Consider the following 23,402-nt stretch of genomic DNA (forward strand, 5'->3'; position numbering starts at 1 on the left):
TCTTTTGGAAATATGTTTTTGTCCTACATATTAAAAACTACATGATGGAATCTCTAGACATGGGGAAAAAGATTAAAACTGAACATAAACAGAAATGAAGTCAAAGTGTTTCAAATGAATAACCTAACTATTGTGAAGGGGGAAAAACTAATCCAAGGTACTTCTGTACTTAAAATATACACCCTCAGTCTAAGTATCTGAAAAAAAAACAGCTGTCATTAAATTTTGAACTCATTTTACTAGGTTTATTTTTCATATGGTTGCCTTGGTCCTTATTGTGGAAGAAGAAAGATAAAATTAGGGACAGTGAGAAACAAAGTTGAACCCTGTAGGATATAAATTCATGATTTCTTTTTGTTTTTTGCGGGGGTGGGGTGCGTTGACATCAGGGCTGTACTCTTGTTAGGCAAGCACTCTAACAGTTAAGCTGCACCCCCGCATCACTTTTTGCTTTAGTTTAAATTTTCAGATAAAGTCTCTCATGTTTGCCTGGTACCAGTCTCAAACCATGATCTGTCTACCTTTGCTTCCCATGTAACTGGGATCATAGATAAGCACCTCCATGTTCACCTTGTTTGTTGAGATAGGGTCTAGTGGGTTTTTTTGTTTGTTTGTTTTTTGCTTAGGCTGGCCTCAAACCACCTCAAACATGGTGACATGTCTGTAGCAGGAATTATAGGTACCCACCACTACACCCATTCTTAAACTCATAATTTCTAATAACTATTTCTTAACTCTGTTAAAAGAACCTAGAGGGTATGACATCCAAAGAACAATGAACACACCTAACACAAATTTTGAGTTTCCAATACCATTCCCCACCCAAAGCAACAAGAACTCCTTAGAGAATGACTGCCTCCAGGGCTGGGGAAGGGAAGGAGATAAGCCTGTGTATTAGTAAACTTTTTATTACTATAACAAAATATACAAGATAATTAACTTATGTGGAGGAAAGGTTTATTTTGGCTCACGAATTCACAGGTTTCAGTCTGCAGTTACTTGGCCCTATTGCTTTGGACCTGTGGCAGCATAATACATCATGACAGGAGCACATGGTTGAGGAAGCTCATTTATCTCTTGACCAGGTATTGAAGAAAAAGAGCATGGAAGAAGCCATGGTCTCATAATTCCCTTGGAGGGCATGCCCATCAAGGCCCCACCTCTTGAAGTTTCCACCATCTTCCAATGGTGCCAAGCTAAGGATGAAGCTTTTAACACATGAAACTTTGGGATACACTACTCATCCATACTACAGCAGTCTGGAATATCTCATTGAACCAAAAAGTAAAGAAACACTCTCAAGATACTAGAAACAGGTTAGAGAACACAGGAGACAGCTTTGGGGACCTCTTGAAATTTCCTTTCTACTCAAAGGAAACTCAAACTCAACTTGCAAAAGAAGAAAACTCCTTATCTTTCCCCCTAAACCTATTCCTTTATTTCAGTTCCAAACACTCACATCTCTAATACAAGTAATCTGAACCATCTTTCTCTTTGTCTACCTCTCTCTCTCTCCTCAGCTGGTTTATCTGAATGCACATGCAACACTGGGGTAAAAGAGAACGCAGGCTGGCTGTAGACACTGCAACGGGTTCAGGTCCTCACCACACTAACAGAATTTGACCAACTCTTCTCTTTCCATTAGAAAAAGAACTGTGGTGTGAAACTAGTAGAAACAGAAAATGAATGCTTTCAAATTACATGATTTTCCAGTAAAATACATAATTTTCTAGTTGAGACTTTCAAGAATGAAGTAAAATAGGTGTTTTTTTTCTTTAATGATGTTAAATGATTGATTTGAAAACTATTAACACAATTCTTCACCATGTAGCCATTAAAATATTCAACTACCTACCTCAAATAGCAACAAATATATTCATAGATGATTGTAATAAAATGTCTGAGATTTACATATAGTATCTACATAAATACTGCACGATTGTATTACCATTAATGGTAGTCTAATGGGTGCCAGCGGCTTAACAATAATTCGATGCCTAATATGAAATATGTATTTCCCACTTATGCATACTGTGAGAACGCTGCTTTATTACTTTTTACTTCATTTATTTCCAGTGAAAAAGTGATGCTCCATTATACTCTCTTCCAAGGATTGATTCAACTTTGAATCTTTCCGATAGGCTGATGGCATTTGTGTTTTGGTTAGGAAACTGCTAAACTAAAACCTGATAATTGGTCACAAGCCAGTGTGTTTATGTGTGTCTTTAAAATTCCTTTAAGTTAACAGAAAGAAATGTCTGTTGTGTCTTCCAGAGGCATGCTCAATTCATTCCAGGGTATTTGAGGAATTGCAACTAAGAATAATGACAGTCATGATGAGGAATTAAAGTATTCATAGATGCTTTATAATAATACTGTTTGCTCAGAGTCAGAATACTGAATCATAATTTTGGGAAAAGAAAACCAGAGAGAGATAATCTTTAAAATAGATGATGCATTTGCTTCCTAACAAGTGTTTGATGTCCTTTTTTAGGGGTAGAATCTAAACCGTACAGTAAATATGATATACCTCAGGAGTATTATTGACATGGCAAAGTGGCACATGACTGTAATACCATCTATTCAGGAGGGCAGAGATTGAGAAGATGGTAGTTCAAGGCCAGCCCAGGCAAAAAAGTTGCAAACAAGCCATATGTGTTGGTACACAGCTGTAATCCCAGCTGTGCAGAAGTATAATTAGAACTATTACAGTCTGAAGTCAGCCCCAGGCAAAAAGTACAAGACCCTGTCCTTACAAATCACTAAAGCAAAGCAGGCTGGGGCATGGCTCAAGAAGTTCAGTACCTGCCTAGCAAATGTGAGGTTCTGGGTTTAAACCCCAGAACCACCAAAATATGTTTTTAAAGTATTAGAGAATATACCACTGTCCTGGTAGGAATGGCACATTGGTTAAGGATTCATGCTCTGAATTTAGACCCAGGAATTTGTGACAAGTTCCTCAACTGCTAGTTGTTCAACCTCAGATTAATATCAAACTATTTTAAGCTTTTAAATAGATTTAAAAACTATTTTACTTTTCTTGTGTATAAGTTAAGAAATGATAATTAAAATAATTTATTCAGTTTCACTATTTGCTGTCAAGCATAATTTCAATTCCTCAAACCTTACAATGAAACACATACAAGAAGTACTTTTGTTCTCATTTTGCAGTTCTTGATGTTACTACGAGGATTTAATGAGATAATTCATAAAAGTTGCTTATAAAAGTGTCTGGCATATAGTAAATGCTTAATAAATGTCAGCCATTATCATTAGGATTTAAAATTTTAAAATAATGACTCCTCTAATATTCAGTAAAGGAAGAAATGTTAGCTAATTTATTTAACAGCATGAAAACTTATTTTAACATTTGACTGGAAACATTTAGAGAATCTTCATTTAGCACTTTGAATATAATCACATGACAAGATCTGATAAAACCAACCTAAATGGTTTCTCCAAAGAAGTTTAGTTTTACAAAAAAGGGCTTCTTCCTGGCAAAAAAGATTTGAAATTAATGTACTTGAGAATGAATATGTTTCTTAACTTCTATTCTCAAGATATCTGTTAATGACTGAAGAAAGAATATAATTTTTTGTATTACATGGCAATTAATTTTTCAACATAATTATAATCAATTACATACAAAAATGTATCCTTCTCTTAGAACAAAAATGCTACAAAAGCTGGTGAAAAGCCCTTGGGAAGACTGCTGATGTCATTCATCCCAAGGATAAACAGAATGAATAGTTTCTAAAGAACTAGTCTTAGCTTGCTGGCTCTGAAACAGTAGTGACTGTAAGTTGGAGCTGATGGTGGGAGAAACTTCACAGAAAAACCCTGGCAGCTCAGTCAGCATCTACCAGAGTCTTCTGAACCTGACACATGGGAAACTCTTACGTTATTTGGGAATAGGTATTGTTTAACCTTTAATATGTAAAATAACAAGAATATAAAACATTTCATAATCTATCTGCAAAGGTATCCTTGGTAAGTATGCCATGCGGGGTTCTACATACAGTCATTAAACTGAATTGGCTCAAATCTTCAACATCATGGTTCTTGGCTCTGACACCACATTACATCCACTAAGGAGATCTCGATAGGATGCTATCCCTTGGGTCCACCTAGACCTATCTAGTCAGACCTTCTCAATTCTCAGACTCAGAACAGCAAGTCATAAGGAAGATGAATTTTTTAAAAATGAAATTTGCACAGATGAATGTCACAGCAAAAAGACATTCCTTTTTCTAGTATTCCACATTCATTGCTTATTATGAATAATAATAAGCACTGTCTATTCTGTGGAGTTCTCGGGGTCAGATGCTACAGTCTACTATGTTTGCAGACTCTTACAATTGGTGAAGTTTTACACTGCTAATTGTTGGAATGGAAGTGGCTCAAATGTCAAACCAGCAAGTTCTAGGTTTAAGATCAATAGTAATTTTTATTGCCTTCTTAAACACTTACATGATAACTGTGTTTCCATATATTTATGCTTTCAGCTCCAAATCTGATAAAACTGGATGTTTGGATTAAAGAGATTTTTTGATGTATTGCTAACCCTTAGGAATAAGGGCAGTGCTAAAACTCATTAAGAATTTAATAGAAATTACTTTAATTTCACTGTTTTCCTCTAAATGTCCAGTTTAGAAAACAACAAAAAAGTCAAGGGAAAGAAAACCCCACAACCCTATTTAAAAGTTTAAACTCTATTTCAATATTTGGTTTGATAAAGTTAAGTTTTCTTATTTCCAAATTGCTTTGAAAGCAATATCTTATAAAAATATAGAAAATTGTTTAAATATATATGTAATAACTAGGTTATGTACTAAAATCATATCAACATTCTCTATTAGCTTAAATTGTAGGATTCCCATATGTGGGTATTTGGGTAGTTACAAGACTTTCTGAGGTCTCTGTGTGCCTGGTGATAAGCAAAAAGGGCATGGAAGGCTGGAATATGCTAACAGGGTATCATTCCTAAGGATGACTACCTCAGAGACTTTCAAATGTTTTATTTTGTAAGGTTTATTCAAACAAAGCCTCATTCAAACCACTAAAGAGAAAATATAGCAACTAGCTCAAGAGTGAGTTGGCGAAGAACCCGCCCAAAGAAGGAAGCCTGGGGTGATGAGACTCAGTTTAAGGCACTGCAGGAGGTGGACATCAAGTGACCTTTGTGGAACAGAGTCCCTCAAATGGGATTGGACTGTGAGAGTAACACGAAAGTGAGGAAATACCTATTTACATTTAGTTTCCACATTGTTTGATTATATATACTTACAGTAAAATATATTTTAAAGTGATATGCATGATTTTAATGTCCAGCTCAACTTGTCATAAACCAGTCTTAAATTGCTTTTTTAGTGCTTCAAAAGAAAAGCTCTTTGTATTTCAAACATAACTTCCTTGCAAAAAAAAAATTGTCCCTAAGGAGACAAGTGCTACAAATTCAAATAGTGCACAATCAAATGTCTGAAACTATCATTCTTTTGACACATAACAGATGCGCATTTAAAAGTAATCATTATGATATTGATTTCTGGTTTATTTCTCCTTGTAAGTACATCATTTGTCAGCATACCGAGTAAGAGCTTCACATTGTTCTATATTCCTGCTAAGTAATTTCTGTCTGGTTCATTTAATCAATGACACAGATTTGACAAAAAATCCATATTTGCTATGATTTTGTTATCCAAGGCAACGTAACTACTAAAGAAAATCAGCATTTCAAGAATACCTGATTTTTGCTCCTGAGGACAGCATCCCGTGAAGACCAACATCGAAGGACACAGATTTGACATCTAATGGCAAGTTAGGGAAAATTATTCTTTGTAGGAATAAAAAACACATCTTTAAGTAACTTTTCCATTTTCTTTATGCTTTATATCTGAAAGGAGCAAGGCTATTGAAATAACAGAACAGGCTACCTTGCAAGGACAAAGTGAGTGAAATAAATCTGGCTCATTTACTTTTCCCTACTTCATAAAATCAGCATTTAGAAATGAAACGAAAACACATATCAGAAGTAGCTCATCTAAATGTCATTGTTAATGTCTCTGGGTAACTATTAAACATTAGAACTAAAAGAGCAAAATGTAAATATAACAAGAAAATTTCAATAACCCTATGTTATGAGGATTCTTCTGATTTTTGATCATTCCTTCTGCTTTTTTCTTCTACATTTTCATGTGAGTATCCTCCTAAGATTCTGCATTTCATTCTCTGATTTTTTAAAAAATTCAACATTACTTTCCTCCAAGCTTTCATCTATCCCTGTCACATCACCTCTTGTTCACTTCTTCATAAATTCTTTTCCAGGTGCCAGGGAGACACCATCTTCAACAGGAATCTGTAATATATCCCAAATGTGTGCCTAGAAAAGAACACTTCCCTTGAAATCAATAGGTGTCCTCATTTCACTATACCTGTTTACTCTCTGAGTCACTTAAGCATATGCTTTAAAGCTTTTATTTTGCTTCTTAAAAAATCTTTTTCTTTGCTTCTGTAGACTTCTGCCAATTTCCAAGGGCCCTGAATATCATCTTCTGAGTACTTTTGCCAGACAGTCTATGAATATCCACTAAAATCTAGATGTTACTTCTAGAAGAAAGGTTGGTATAGGACCCAGAGAAGATTGCAAGTCAACATTTCAAGGAAACCCAAATACGCAGAAACTGGATCATGCCCTAATTGAATGAAAGTTAACATATCTAGAGTACACATATACTATTCTTAAAAGTCATGCATATTTATCTTTGTGCCATAGGTCCATACAAAAGCAGAAACCACCATGCTAAGTTACTTTCACTACAATGACTTCAAGCAGTCTTAACTGCTTTTTTTAAAGATCTGAATTTCTGAATCAATAACTGTTGGTTGTGGTCCCTATTTGCTCCTATCTTCATTGTACCCTTAATACATTTTTTAATACAATGAGTTGTCCTGCCTGTCTTCAGGGCAAAAACAGTTCTGTGAAGGAGTATATTTCCTTCATTTTTGTATTGCCAACATTAACAACACAGACTGTGTGTTGGATGAGTGGACCATATTAAATTGCCTACTCGTCATAAAGTTAAGATGATTTTTCTATAAGTAATAGAGAAAAACAAAGCAGGACCTGGTGGCACATGATTATAATCCCAGTGCTTAGGAGGCTGAGACAGGAGGATTGTGAATCTAGGCTAGTCTGGGCTACATAATGTGATCTTATCTCAAAAAAAAGGGACAAGAAAGGAGTAACTCATTTTCAGATCAGAGCAGAATTCTAAGACTCTATAAAACCTATAAAGAACATAAATATCTGGTCACTCTGACAATTAGTCTTAAAATGTCACATATTTGAAAGATGCTTTCTTCTTCCTAGTGCTGCCAATTTGTTCTTTCCTTTAAAATTCATATTTTATTCATTGATCTGAGTCAAATAAAAATTATGCATATTTAAAAATAACTCAGTATACAAACTTTAAAAACTACACTAAAATTTTTAGACTGATTAGACTGAAAGACCAATCACTTTCTTATTAGAAGAAAAAAGGGGAGGAAATTTAAAGGCTGGCAGAAAAAAAATCCCATTTGCTAAGTAAAGACAAAAATTCTAAATATGTCAATGCAATTTTTAAAAACAACCTAGCTTCACCTGCAGAACCAGTTAAAAGCAAGGTCATTGATCTTATAATGGATATATTTAATATTTAATTGTAAGATTTATATATATTTTTGTGATGTGAACTTTTCTCTATCCATCACCCCCAAACTTCAGTTAGCTGCAAATACTACTTCTTTAGGTGGGAGAGTGGGGGCTGTGCTGACCAGTAAACAATCACCATCAGTCCAGCCTCCATGCTGTTCAGATAGTGACATACGGTAGGAAGATAATTCACACATAGCCCTAACTCCAAGAAAAGCAGAGCCAGAGAAAACCAGGAAATGGGCAGGGGGCAACAGAGAGCCCAGAGAGGCTGGAGGGACACAGGGCTTTTTCCACTTGTGGAATGAGGTTTGACTTTCAGATGACAGGTCCTTCAGTGAATACTCAATAGTATATGGATCTGAGAGTGAAATAAATATTAAGAAATGCTGAGATTACTTTGTAGTTAAACTACCTTATAAAGGTTAATGGTCTTAAAAAGGAATTGCTGACATACTGTAACAATTGGCAGACAGATTTGAAGCCTGGAACATTCACTTGTGTGTGATAAAAATGGCCAGGAACGGTCTTTGAGGGAAGGGATAAGGAGAACTTGGCTCCTCTTCTAGGACTGCCTGTGTTCACTTGGGTGCACAAGTGGGGCAGTCACTTATTCAGAACTCTTGGTTAGAAGCATACATTTTCATCACAGGATTTCAACCCCACATTGTCTGTTTTCACTGGTTGATTTTCAAATTCAATCTATTCATTTTTAATCATCAAAATAACTCTACTCCAGGACCAATATAATCCTAGAAATTTTACTGTATCCAACTCTCATCTAAATCAAAATCAAAAAAAAAAAAAAACAAAACAGTGACATTCTCAGGGGATAAAAGCCTGGAAGAAAAATATTTCATTCATCTCTCTACTTTGTCTATATTTTAACCCTAAATCAAACCAAAACATCATTAATTATGCTATTTGGACAGTGTTTGGGAGGCTTTTGTTTTTGACAATCCCCTCTACTCCTGTAAAATTGCTTTTACTGAATTGAGCTTGGTTGTGATGTCCACGGCTTACTTGCTCTTGGTTTTATAGGTAAGATATATTAAAGAAGTTGCTTCTGCCAGCTCTTCATTAGCCTCCTGGGAAATTTTCTCAGATCTTCAGTGCAAAGGACAGTTTAACTCTACTAAGCAAAGTACACCTTCTTGTTTTATAGAGCAGGCAAGTTTTATGAATACCTAGTCATGTTAATAAATTTAACGAAATTGAAATTACTAAGTTTTCATTTTAACTTTTTATCTCTTTTAACATGAATTTGAAATAACAGTGTAAAATACTCATTGGTGGAGTAGAACACTTTAGTTAATGCCACATGTTTTCTTTATTTTCAGAGAGATGAACTAAACCATGGACTCTGTGAGTGTCTGACCTCTTGAAAGAATCACATTTCTTTGAAGGTCCCAAGGAAGCCTGCGCTACTTAGTAATGTGGTCTCCCAGGTTCAGTGCAGCCACTTCAGTTTATCTTCTGTGGGCATAATCTTAGTGGCTGCCTACCATTGACCACCATGGGTTCTCAATATCTCCTTGTTTAATAATGCTGTGTCTGACACACATCACTGGGAGTCTGTACTTTGGTACCCATCTTTGTCAGAGTCATCCAATCCCAAACTAACCCATCAATTATTCTCGTTGACTGTACTCTGATCAATCAGGCAAAAGAGGAAGGAATGGACTAAAAGAAAACAAGCAACATTTGCAAACTTATGAGGGGGAAAAAAATCTGAAAATCATATTATATTTTAACGAAATGGCTTCTAGAAATCCAGATTGCATTGTATTAGTTTATTATTTTATTTAGCATGCAAATATAAAAATGCCACTTAAAATTTTAGATGCACTGAGTTAATTATGAGAGATATTCTAATAAACACAGTTTTAACTATTAAACTTTAGAAAAATCCACACTAAGATAAACAACTCTTAGTTGGCACAGTATAAAGCATGGCCCCTTAAAGATTATCTTCAAAAAGTTCTTATTTTCAAGTGCCATGTACATATGTGCACCTGCTATGAATATGTGGATGGAAGGAAAGTTCTAAAACAAACTTGAGAGAGATGAATTTAAGAAAATAAAAATGCTTTTAAAAACAACTCACATGTCTTTGCTGAATATAGGACTAAAAAACATAAGACATGATTGTAACAGGGAAACTTTTTGGGGAAGAGGAACTAGAAGATGGAAAGAGGGGAAAAGGAGAGGGTGACTTGTGTGTGTGCATAAATATTATAGAAATACATACATGCATGAAAATAGCACAATGAAGTCCACTAAAAACTGTTATAAAGGAGGGGGAAGAAGGACAGAGGCTCAGAAAGAGTAATATAGATGGAGTGAATTTGTCAAAGTACATTATATATTTGTTATAAATATCACAATAAAATGCTTTTTTGTACAATTAATTTATGCTAATAAAAACTTGGAGTAGCTTAAAAATAAAAATTGAACATTCTTTAAAAAAATAAAAACAACTCACTAGTGAACTAAATTATTTTAAAACTGTGTTATATTACATCAAAGCTTCTTCATAAATGTGGTCATACAAGAGCTAATTCCTAACTCATTCTATAAGACCAGGATTACTCTGATGCCAAAATCAAACATGCTACAAAGAAACTTACAAATCAATATCCTTTATGAATATGTATGCATGAATCTTTAACAAAATACTACATGAATCCTTAACAAAATACTAGCAAACCAATTCAATAACATATTAAAAGAATTATATACCATGACCAAGTGGGACATGTTCCTGGAATGCAGGGATGGTTTAACATGAAGATCAATCAGTGTTATACATCAACAGAATGAATGAAAAAGTATAATCTCAACTGATGTACAAAAAACACTTGATGAAATGCAATACCCTCTCATGATAAAAACATTCAATAAACTACAAATAGAAAAGTACTGCCTCACATAATCAAATGTTATTTGTACCCATAGATGTAACAGGTTTTGATTAAAAATCTACATTAAGGAAAGTATGCTCACTAAAAATTCCCACAGTAGTACTTACCTGCCAGAATCTCCTTGAACTGTCTAAACCATATGTCACAGTAATCTTCACTTAAATTGATAAGGTCAAGTGTAGAATCCTTTAACTTATTTTGCTCTTTTTTCAAGCAGATGAAAAGTGTGATACCTAATAAAGTACCACTTCTCCGCTGTGTAACAGAGCAACGCCGCTTCAGTTTCACAGAGAATATGTCTTTTAGTTCAATAATTTCTTCTTTGCACAGCAAATCACACTCGACATCACCTGGAAAGAAATTAATTTTTTAAATCAAAAGCATTGTATTCATATTTTAAATGTATGGATAATAGTTGAAACCCACAAAATCTTTATCATTATAATTTGATGGTTTTTCCTTTATATCCCTGCATGAGATAGGCAGGGAAGAAAAGAAAAATTAGGTGTATTTCCCCAAGAATGAAGGGAAAAAAAGGAAGAAATGGGGAAGATTCCTGAGAATATTCAATGTATTCAAGAACATTTTAGTAGTAATAAATTTGTATCTTATAAAAGACTACTTGATACCAATAGAGACAAGGTGAACTGATGCAAAAAAAATGGGTTTCACTGACAGAACTGAGATTAATGCTTATGACAATTTTTTGAAGCAACTTTAAAGGGAAGGAAATGTACATATCCAGTAAAATAACAGGTGTGCAAAAAGATATAGAATTACTTTCAGTAGGACACATCATGTCAATCAAGAAAGATTCCTCTGTTAGCCTGGCCCAAAAGACCAAAAATTATATGTTCTCCCTCATATACAGACATTAGATCAAAGGCAAACACAACAAGGGGATTGGACTTTGAGCATATGATAAAAGCGAGAGCACACAAGGGAGGGGTGAGGATAGGTAAGACACCTAAAAAACTAGCTAGCATTTGTTGCCCTTAACGCAGAGAAACTAAAGCAGATACCTTAAAAGCAACTGAGGCCAATAGGAAAAGGAACCAGGAACTACAGAAAAGGTGAGATTAAAAAGAATTAACCTAGAAGGTAACACACATGCACAGGAAATTAATGTGAGTCAACTCCCTGTATAGCTATCCTTATCTAAACCAGCAAAAACACGTGTTCTTTCCTATTATTGCTTATATTCTCTCTTCAACAAAATTAGAGATAAGGGCAAAATAGTTTCTGCTGGGTATTGAGGGGGTGGGGGGGAGAGGGAGGGGGTGGAGTGGGTAGTAAGGGAGGGGGTGGGGGCATGGGGGAGAAATGACCCAAGCCTTGTATGCACATATGAATAATAAAACAATAAAAAAAAAGAGAAAGATTCCTCTGGATCTCAGCCATGATCAGACTTTTAAAAAATAATAATGGCATGGTGTTTTACCAGTTATTTTTAATCATGGGTCAGAAAATAGCTGTGTGGACAATTTTAACTGACTTTCAATATCCAAGGGCTTTATGCTTCAAAGTAAAGGATTTCTAAAAACTTCAGCAGCTTCTGACCAACGTAGAATGGCAGGGACCAGTTTTACCTTTCTCCTGCAATAACTGCAAAGGGACAGGAGATACATGAAGTGTCAAGGCTAAAGCTTTAAACGTCAGAGTGCATAGGATAGTGCTCCCTAAGAGAAGACAGACAAAGTGAACCCTATGACTCCCAGCTGACTGCCTGGAGAGGAATTCCCTACCGCAGAGTATGTAGGGGACTCCTGGTGGAGCCATGTGGTCTCTCTACGTTGAGGAGGCATTGGGGGTCCTTGAGGGCATGAAGACTAGAGTTTCACAGGTGAGTCCTCAGACAAGAGAAAGCTGCAGTAAACTGGAGATACCACAGAGGTCCCTGAATCTTCAGCTGAGTACTGAGCAGCATTTGCTGCCAGGGAATGAACTCCTCCAAGTATCCTTACCACCAAAGTTGACAAACACCAAAACTCATGGACACTGGAGAGAGTATTAGGAGAGTATGGTCTCATTTATGAATTGACTAAAAGGCTGCTATGATTCCACCTAACAAACCTCATGAGCAAGCCTTAGAAATATTCCACCACTCCCAAATAATTTACCAAGTGTAAGGATATTCATGGAATACAAAATATCCTGTAGCTCTACATGGTAACATTTATAGTATGTGGGGGAGGGGGGCTTTCATCCAACCCCACATACAATCAGATATACAAAGAAGAAAAAACTTATGAGACAGGATAAAAGGAAGGAATAGAAATTACAGAAATCACAGGCACTGTGAAAACAACAGAAAGTACAGGTTCTCTCTCAACTTTGTTAGCCCTTGAAGTGTCCGCAACGTTAGCCAGTGTTGGCCTCTGGTTGGCAGGAGGACATCCGGAGCTTTAAGAAGCTCTTTGTCAGCACTGTCAGGAAGTTTTTGACCTATCCCAATCATTCTATAAAGTATAACCTGATTGTTCACAAAGCAAAGTACCACTAAAAAAGAAAGGAAGCAAGCACTGCCCTTTGCTCAGTGATTACGGTTGTAGGATCAGGTGAACCCAAAGGCCATTTGTCAGATCTGTCATTTCTTAGAAGGCTCAGGTTTCAGGTCTGGCTGCAGTCTACTTCTATAGTCTACTTCTATTGCCACTCAGTCACTGAAGACTCAACACCATCCACATATCAGTTCAACAGGCCTTTCTCTGTGCATCAGAGCATTTCAGATATCAAAGAACAAAATAATCATAACCACTACCACAGTCACCTCTCAAACTCATCAGTAGCATGAACATGTTTGAGCCAAAATCCTCAATGGCCTTTATGAACTTAAGGATTCCCCCTGCCTGTTTATAAATACCCAATCGATTAACCTACGTTACTAAGGTTGACTTTTCTCTGGTACAGCAGCTCTTGAACTATTGGTGTCAGAGTCCCTTTGCATTTTCAAAGATTGAAGGCTCCAAATAACTTTTTTGTTTGTGTAGGCTATATGTATATATATAAATTTCTAGTAATACTGTGAGAACAATTTTTCTCTCAGTTTAGCCCCCTGTAATTTCCTTGGACCGCATTAAAAATTCTGGCTTAGCATATTTTCAATGTTTTCCCCCTTTGATTGATTATATCATGAAGTTATACCTTTTACAAACTTCCACATTCCAATTAACTTAAAGTTTTTATTCCTTTTTAAATACTCAAAATTGTCACCAACCAACCAGTGAGAGTCCTCCAATCTGGCTCCTTTGCCATAACCTGCAGGTATCTACGAAAATAGTGTTTATTTCTTATAACAACATAGTGTTTCAATCTCATCTGGGCTCCTCATAGAATTCTAGCTCTTTTAGGGAAGAATATACAGGAAATTAAAAGATGACTAGTGTGGTACTATATGAGAAGGAAGCCACACTCACTCATGTGAAGCAGTAGTAGAGTTGTACCTGTTGGGCTTACTGCAGGTTCCTTGTGCCTGTTGAGCAGGGAAGCATGGCCAGAGATATCTCATAACTACCCTGCCACTGAAAATGAAAGGAATCAGGCTTATCGAAGGTCCAGGAATAATCATCCTGGACTTAATAATCATCTTCACTATAGGGTGAAAATAGTGTCCTGTGAAGCTTAATTTTACTGCCATACTGAGGTGCTGCCAGGAGTCTGCTTCATATACCTAACCATGTACAGATAAATTGCATTTCTTATTTACCTGAAGAAACTTTTTTTGTTCCACTTATTTTTTTATTGATGTGCTGGGTGGGGGTATATTGTGGAATTTACAAATATTCTTACAATGTATCGAACATGTCATACTTGAATTCACCCCCTCCACCATTCTCCTTCATCCCTACCCCCCAATTCTTGGCATAGTTTCAATAGGTATCATTTTTGCATTTATATACATGTGTACACATTTTTGTACCATATTCACCCTCCTATTCCCCTTATGTAAGTATGTCTAAACAATCAGCAAAATTAAACATCTTTCCACTTGCATTTCTTAAGAGTTGCTTCTACATATGCTTTTCCTACTTCTATCTGCTTGTCTGTATTTTGACTATCTTGCAGGAGTCCCTCAAATAATTTTGAAATAGACCTTTACTGTATATGTTATAAATAACTTCTATACTAATCTTATACTATTGTTTACCAACTTTGTGAACCTAAAAATTTGGCATTAGGTAATCAAACAAATAAGAACACAAAGCAAGTAAGGGATGAAGAGAGGGAAGAAGAGAAGAAAGAAAAAACCTGCCATGGAGAAAAAGAAAAAATAGAAGGGATGAAATAAATTCTCTTCAATTTTCATTTGAAGCCCTGTAAGATAGTTTGAGTTCTTTAATATGCATAGGTTTTACTTTAGTTAACAAACAATAACTAGTCCAATTGAAAACCTCTCATAAATTGGAAATTTAAAGATATTAGCCAACAGTCAACATCACACTAATAGGAAAACTAGAAGAATTTCCAGAAACAAGACAAAAAAAATGCCAATCAAGACTCTTACTTTCCCAATTACTCTAGACATTCTGACCAATAGCATAAGGAAAATGAAATAAAAGGCAATAATTTGTCGTAGGGGGAGAGGGAAGCTGAAACTATAACTATAGATATCACAAGGTACTCACAAAAATCTAAAAGAATTAATAATCCTTAGACATAATATACAGTGGGGAAGCTGATACAAATATGACTATATCCAAGGAGCTGATATAATGAGAATAAAGAGATCCTATACCAACTGATATATTGTACCATGGAATAAGTTAGAAAAATGATGCTGAACTTGAAGTAACTCAGAATTTTCTGAGACACAAAGAATTGAGTGAATAGAGATATACTAATTTCCAAGATCACATATTTTCATGCCAGCACTCTTATTAGTAATAACTACTTATAATACAACTTTAATCCAAGTCTCAGTGGTGTTTTCTTTGATGAAAGGAAGAGCTAGGAACGTGATCAAATGATTTGCAAATTCTCTTGGAATAACGAGTATATTGCGTTAACTAAGAAAATGTTTTAAAAGTAATGAATGAGATTGCATGCCCTGTCAGATATAATTTGTAAAGTTATAATAATTTAAACATCTAAAAACAGAAGTGAAAGGGCCAGAATAATATTTATATAAATTTAGTAATTCACTAATATGGTAATGGTAGACTCTAAGGTCAGCTGAAAAGTTGAAAGCTGATTTAGAACTGGTTCATCTTTTGAAAAGAAAAAACTGACCCCCTATACACCAATATTTCTAGATTAGAAAGAAATTTAAATGATTCTAAGTTAGAAAAACTCCAAGCATAACAATAGACAGGTTTGTAGAAGTTAAGTTACTTAACATAAAAACTATCTAATGCCTATAAAGTCCTAAAGACTTATAGAGAGGAATCACAAGCAAAGGCCAAATGAAGAGAAATATCTGTAACATATGACAGTTATATAATCTATTTAATCAAGAAAAGAAACTCTTTAACTGAAAAGTACATAAAAGACCCAAGCAGGCATTTCACAAAAGGAGAAATGCAAATTGACCAATGAACATATGAAAAAGTTCAACCTAATTAGTAATCAAAGAAATGCAAATTAAAACAACAAGATACCACTTTTTGCCTTTTAGGTTGGCATGAGATCAAAAATAAGGCTCAATGATGATACAGCTAAAGGGAAGTAGTCCCAGTGCTGATAGGAATGCAAAAATGGTAGCTGCTGGAGAACAAGTAGGGAATATGTATCAAAAGATTTCAAAATGTTAATTGCAGTAATACTTAGAATAGCAATGATATTTGAAGCAACACTAGTGTTCTTCCACAGGAAAATCATTGAATAAATCAGAGGTATATTCTGTACCTCTTAAATGAGGAAGAGTGTGATCTTTGTGTTCTAATCTGGAAATACATTCATGCTAAAAAGAATGAATAAGTGCAATATAATCAAGTTACAAGATAATCTGAGGGACTTGATCACACTTTTATTTAAAGGATATTTTTTTTAAAAAACACAAGAAAATGTAGCACATTACCTATTAAGAGAGATAAGACATAGGGAATAGAAGGTTAAGTTTTTCTTATAAACCTCCATAGCATTCCCTTTTAATAATTAGCACAACATAACTTTAACATAGAAAATGGAAATTGCTTTAATACACATGGTGTTTTTCAAGCAATTTACTTCTAGAAATGTACCGTAAGGGAAACGTGTGCAAAATTTAGTTAGAAGAAAGCTTATTCAAGCATTATTTGTGTGAAACTTAAGAACAATCTAAATGTGCAATAGTAGAGTACTGGTTCTATAAAACACAATAATAATGGTATGCTATAGCACGATTAAAATGTTGAAAGATGTCCAAAATAGCATAATGTAGTTCCATCACTGTTTGGTATATGTTTACTAAATACATTATGTAGGTACAATACATTATATATGCTTGTAAATATTAATATAAATGAGAGAACTTGGACAGATAATAAAATTGTGGTTAATTTTGTTTATGTGAGTTTCTACTTTTTCCTACAATGAAGATATTTATGATGAATTGAAAAAGATGGCCTTCTTTGGTCATCCTAAAGTTGTTTCTGGTCATTTTACTTGTTTTAATATCAAAAGGTCCATTCCCTAAATATTTAATGAACATGTGCCATATGCCAGATGTTACCCTGATCACTTTATACATATTATCTCATTTAATACTAATAACAGTCCTATGAAGTAGATGCTTTTTCAAAAAACATGAGTGAATTTAACTGATGTATTGTGAGAACTTTTGCAAATACCACAATATATCCTCAATACAATAATATAACAATAATAAAAATATAAGAAACTCGAGGGAGTAAATTTAAGTAACTGCATGGTCATCCATGTCGTAAGAAGCAGATCCAAGACTGAATTCATATGTTTCAGCTGATCTTAACCACAGTTCCACCTCAATGTTGGGCTGTTGCAAGGGCCTTCCAAGGAAATATACTCATCAACCCTTTCATTTGTTTTTGTTGTTGTTTGAGGCATAAGTTAAAATTGTATAGATTTCAAGGGTATAGTTCCACGAGTTTTTTCAAATATATGCACCTATAACCATTATCTCAGTAAAGAGAATTCTTTCAAGCTTCTAGGAAATTCCTTCAGGTCATTTTCCAGTTAACCTCTCATGCTTACTATTTGTATTATCATGATAGCTTATTTTTGCCTTTTCTAGAACTTTGTGTAAAGTATATGCTTTTTATGTCTGCATATTTTACTCTATTTTAAGGTGTCTAGAGTTATCCATATTGTCCATATAAATGTGTAATTGGGAGCTGGGGCATAACTCAGTGGTAGAGCACTTACCTAGATTGTATGAGGCCCTAGGTTAGAGCCCCAGTGCAGCAAAAAAATTTAAATACTTAATTGGATTAACAAGAGTAAAAATTATCCATATTAAAATAAGATTTTAAATGAGTGACTGTTAATAGAAGGAAGTCAAGTATTCTACTTCTCCTTTAAGGATTTATTGTTCCTACCTTTACTTTACCAGTCAATCTCCAACAATTTGCATTTTTATTACAAATTTATTTTCTCCAGTTTTATTGAGGTATGATTGACAAATAAAAATCACATATATATTTATGGTTGACATTATGATATTCTTTTTTTTCCCTTTTTTCTCTTTTTTTGGTGGGGGAAGCTACAGGGTTTGAACTCAGAGCCTTGAGCTTGCTAGACAGGTGTTCTACAGTGTTTGAGCCACACCTCGGCCCTACCACATGATATTCTGAAATACATGCATTGTGAAATGATTAACTCAACCTCCTTAGCATGTCTGTTTCACTCAAATGCTTCTATTCTCTAAGAACATTTAAGTTCTAATCTCTCAGCAATTTCAGGTATACATTTTTTTGTGTGTGTGGTACTGGGCTTTTTTAAGTTGGGCCTGCACTTGGTAGGCAATGCTGTACCATGTGAACCATGCCTTCAGCCCTTTTTACTTTATTTTTCAGATAGAATCTCATGCTTTTTGCCCAGGCTGGCATCAGAATGTGATCTTTCTACCTACACCTACCACCTAGAGGGGATTACAGATGTGAAACACAGTATCCCACATGTTCTTTGAAACAGGGTCTTGCTAACTCCGCCTCCCAAGTAGCTGGGATTATAGGCACTGGGATTATAAACCACTGTGCCTGGCTTATAATACATTATTAACAACAGATTATTGACTATAGTCACCATGCTGTACCACAGATCCATAACTTATCTATCCTGTACCCTTTAGCAAACATCTCCCCATTGCTTCCCCTCTCCTAGGCCCTGGCCAAATGCAGTCCTACCTCTCCTTCTATGAGTTAGACATTTTTAAATTACCCATACAATGAGATCATCTGTATGACATCATCTGTTCTTAAAACTAATCAAACTTAAAACAGTAGGCAAATCATAGTCCTTAGGAAAACAGCAAGGTACCAAAAGTATAAACTAACTTTGTAGTATTTCATCAGAAACTGAAGTGACATCCAGGGAATAGGAGGTTAGAATATAACAACCAGGAGTACCCACAAGTGAAAATTCTGAAAATCCCTGTAACAATCTGAGTGGTTTTTCCTGCTTTCTCTGTTCAGGCTTCCAATATTGTCTCCATTTGCTCACTGATTAAACTCAGCTTTTCATCTGAACCCTCTTTTTGTGAATGTGACAGGAAGAAACTAAGAGAAACACTATAGAGTAAGACTGTTTCATTTTTATTTGCAATAAGAATAAGTGGAATTGACTTGTGAATAACACAGATCTTTAGTAATATCAAACAATACAGGTATATTTTTCAGTACTCTATTTTTCTCAGCAAATAAATCTCTCAGGTGCAATATTGTACATAGAAATTCTGATTATTTCAGCAATGTCAACCGTTTCTATTGCATAAATAAATCTGTCCGGTTCCAATCACTGGATGCTCTTGATTTTGAATATAACTAGTTTCTAACACATGAGGAGTCATATATAATATTAGTTTTAAGGAAAATTGTTTTCTCACTCTGAACACAGTCTTCAGAGATAAAACTTGTTAGGATTCTGTGAACTTGAACTTCACATGTTTTTATTTAAATTCTTGGACCTGAGTATTGTTTAATCAGTCAGTGGTGCTTTGCTATGTCTGTGTTTGTTTGTGAAGTTCGCAAGTTATGAGCAGTGGACCAGCTCTATAGGGCAGCAGGACACTGGCTTCCTAGGCTTGAAGGACAGCTAAAGAGGAAGGTTCCTCTGAGTTCTGGATGGAAGCCCTCAGGCTAACCTCAGGAAAGTTTGGAGGTTCTAGAGATCATCTGATAAGATAAGCTGAAAATCTAAGGTCATTATTTCTCCTCATCCCCAACTCTAAAACACTCTTAGAATACACAAATGTTTATGACAAAAATGATTAAAGAGAAAAAAGAAAAAAATGAACCATATTGTAAGAGTCCTATAAAAATTTTTGGTTTTATAAAATTTTAAAAATGAGTCCATTCATGTCATTCTCCAAATAAATCAGAAAAATCTTTTCAAAAACTATTTTATTTATAAAGACTAAAAAATAATTCTTCTATCTTTGCTTCAATTTCCTTCTACAGGATAGGTGCTCTGACTCCCAGGCCAGCCAACTCTGTTACACTATCAGTTTTTGCAACAAGGAAAACCAGTGTTTTCATAATTATATGCAAAAGCCACGTTTCCGTGAACAACGTAAACTATACACACCAGCACCACTTTCCATGAACAACCTAACACACACACACCAGCACCACTTATGACCTAAATATAACTTTATTTTAATACTAGTTAATATTTTATTTCCATATTTGTCACCATTACTGGTGACAAATATGAAAATAAAACCTTATTCATAAATTCACATTTGATACGAGTAGATGAAAAAGATGGAAGTCGTCTATACATTTTTTTGTGACTTACAAAAGTTAAATCCTTACAAATGACATGTAACTTTGCTTGGTGGCATGTGGTTTGTTATTTGAAATCTATTGGTTCACTAGTATCATATTGGCTATAGCTAGTTGTTTCCGAACATTAACTGTCCTCTCACATTACTTACAGAGATACTGGGGCCATCTGTTCTTGCAAGGGATTTAAGTACACCTCTATTGGATATCATGCTATTTATTTAATTCAGCACCCACTTCCTATTGTTGTATTTTCTTGGGAGGGGGGAGTCAATTTAATTATAGAAAATAAAGATAACCTCTCCTGGCAGGTTACTCCGTCACCATGAGAGCAAAGCAGGACCGGCTTCAAGTAGGTTATAGTGGCTAATAAGGAGAGCAAAACCAACAAAACTTAAGAACATTTAGCAAAGGTTTAACGAAAATAGAACAGTGACTGGCACTTTTAAAAATATTATTGTAAGCCTAGGGCTTGTCTAAATCAATCCTGGCACATCTGTCTGATGCAGACCGTAAACAGGATTAGAGCTGGATTTATCTGCTTGGTGCTAATTGTGCTCACAGTTTCTGCACATGTCCACTTTTCAAAATACTGCCTGCAAAACAGGCCTGCCTGAGAGATGGCTCCTACAACATAGTATACACACACACTTATGGTATCTTAGATGGTTAAGCACTGTGATGTCGAATAATTTTTTTTGGCTCTTCAGAATTACTTATCTAATCCCCTAATTAAAAATACAAAATTCTGTTTGAATAGACCACATACTGAGGTAAATCTGGGAAGCAAGGGACCAATAAATTTGAATACACTTTAATTGTAAGAAGAAAACACAATTTAATTGTTAATAATCAGGTTAAACTAGGGTTTAAACAAATAGGGCTGCTCCTGTGGTTGACTGAAAACCCATCACTATGTATTACTATCCTCAAGAAAAATGACATAAGATCTGTTAGCAGAAAAGCTTAAGTTCCCAAATACATGCACTTATCAAGAAAGACAGTGAAGAAATAGTATACTTATCTAGTAGAAGAGTTAGGAAATTTTCATTTTGTCATTTTCAGGGAAAAATAGAAATTTCCAATCCAATGCCCAAATGCCACCTTTTACCAGATCAAATTTAAAATCAATGTTGAATTTCTATCTCAATGTTTTCCATTTAATTATTTCTGCCATGTGTCAGCAGCTCACATACTCCTCTTAAGAATTGAGGCACTCGAGGACATTCACATACTTTTGCATGGAGTCTGAAATGAACTAATGAAATAGTCAAGGAAATTTAAATATTATCCTGTGGTTTGGGTTTTTTAATACAAATAATAAAAATGCCAATTCTTTATTCAGAACATCTAATGACTACAATGAAAAGGTGATAATAACTATTTGAAATTACATAGATATTTTAATCACAAATAACAGACAAAATTTTCAAAAGGGGCAATATTAGTGAAAACTTAAGCTGCCTGACTTCTAATCACAATCTACTAGTTTAAAACTGTAATTTATTTGTGTTCCAAATATCTTGATTAGTTCTAAGAAATCAATTTTTCCTGAATCTCTACCATTAATAAAAAGTATACCTATTATACCTGTAGTGCTATTTTATGTAGATATTTGGAAGAAATTTGAAAATTAAATCATTTCAATGCCTAAGATAAGCTAGAATACCTTTATCAGTAGTTCTCAACTTCTATACAGGGTGAAGATGACTTCCATAAGCTAAAGATGCTATTTGCCGATTGTCCACCATGTTGACATTGTACTAACGATGCAAAAGCAATAGTGGATAAAACTCCAGGTGGTTTTACATAATTCAATAATTTAAAGGGGTACCAAGGCCAAAAAGTTTGAGAATTCCTCTGCATAGTGTTGTAAAGACAAGCATTACCTCAAAGAAATACAGCCTAAAGATGACATGATTTCATCTTTTGTCACTTTGTATTGATTAATAACACTTTATTATTGCATTATTATTTGTAGACTACCTGTGCAACAGGTCCCTACTATATCTGAAGCATAATGAAATAAAATAATTCAAAATATTTAATATTCTATAGCATGACTATCATGCAAAGTGGTAGGATTTTGTCATTTTCACTTTAGGAAGGGCACTAAAGAGGCCATTTATTACCTGACTTTAGTGTCTACTTCTATATGTGTCTATTCATATTTTATGCATCCACTTCCATCTCTGTCCCTTAATAAAGGCATTGATAAATGGAAGGATGGGAAGAATCTAAAAATTGTACCAACAAAAAATCTGACCTTAATAGATTCATCTAGTCATTCCTTTGGCCATATCAACTCGTATGTGTATATTAGTTTGTACATCCAGTTCATATATATCATACTGATGATCTTTATACAGATTCCTCATGAGCCTTAGAAGTATAGTAATTGTCCTTCTCTCTCTGGCTTCTCAGCAGTTCACTTTAACAATATCTTCTTTGCTATCTTCATCTCTCATCTCTGTATCCTAGCACATAGCTCAATGCTTCAAACACAGGCCAGTCTTAACAATAAATGCTTGATAGTAAATATAGTTAGTAAAAAATCAGATAATATCTTAATCACACTGTATGCATTTCCTCCTCTGAACCTTTGCTCCTTCATTTCCTGGCAAATAGAAGCCCTTCTTGACTCCAGTTTTTTCCAACATTAACCAACTGTCAATGTACATTAAGCCATTCTTCCAAGAAACATCATTTCTGAGTGCCTCTGAATCCTACAGTCCAGTACTACTCAGTTTACTCAATAGTCACATGTTAGAAGTTAGTAACTTACCAGAGGGTGAGTGAGGGGGCCACAGGTCTTTGAAAGACACATAGGCAGGCAGACATACACATGTACCTAAGTGTATAGAGATACATTTTACATATTAATTA

At 34.8% G+C, this 23,402-nt stretch overlaps 1 protein-coding gene across 3 annotated transcripts in view; it reads right to left on the reverse strand.

Moving 5' to 3' along the window:
- Cerkl (CERK like autophagy regulator) overlaps window positions 1-23,402 on the reverse strand; it is a 113,980-nt gene that overhangs the window by 55,846 nt on the left and 34,732 nt on the right. For all 3 annotated transcript variants that reach the window (XM_074071218.1, XM_020183235.2, XM_074071217.1), the window contains exon 2: window positions 10,725-10,967. In XM_074071218.1, coding sequence (XP_073927319.1) covers window positions 10,725-10,967 — 243 coding nt within the window. The remainder of the gene's footprint in view (window positions 1-10,724; window positions 10,968-23,402) is intronic.

This window comes from Castor canadensis, chromosome 4 (assembly GCF_047511655.1).
Source record: "Castor canadensis chromosome 4, mCasCan1.hap1v2, whole genome shotgun sequence".
NCBI lineage: Eukaryota > Metazoa > Chordata > Mammalia > Rodentia > Castoridae > Castor > Castor canadensis.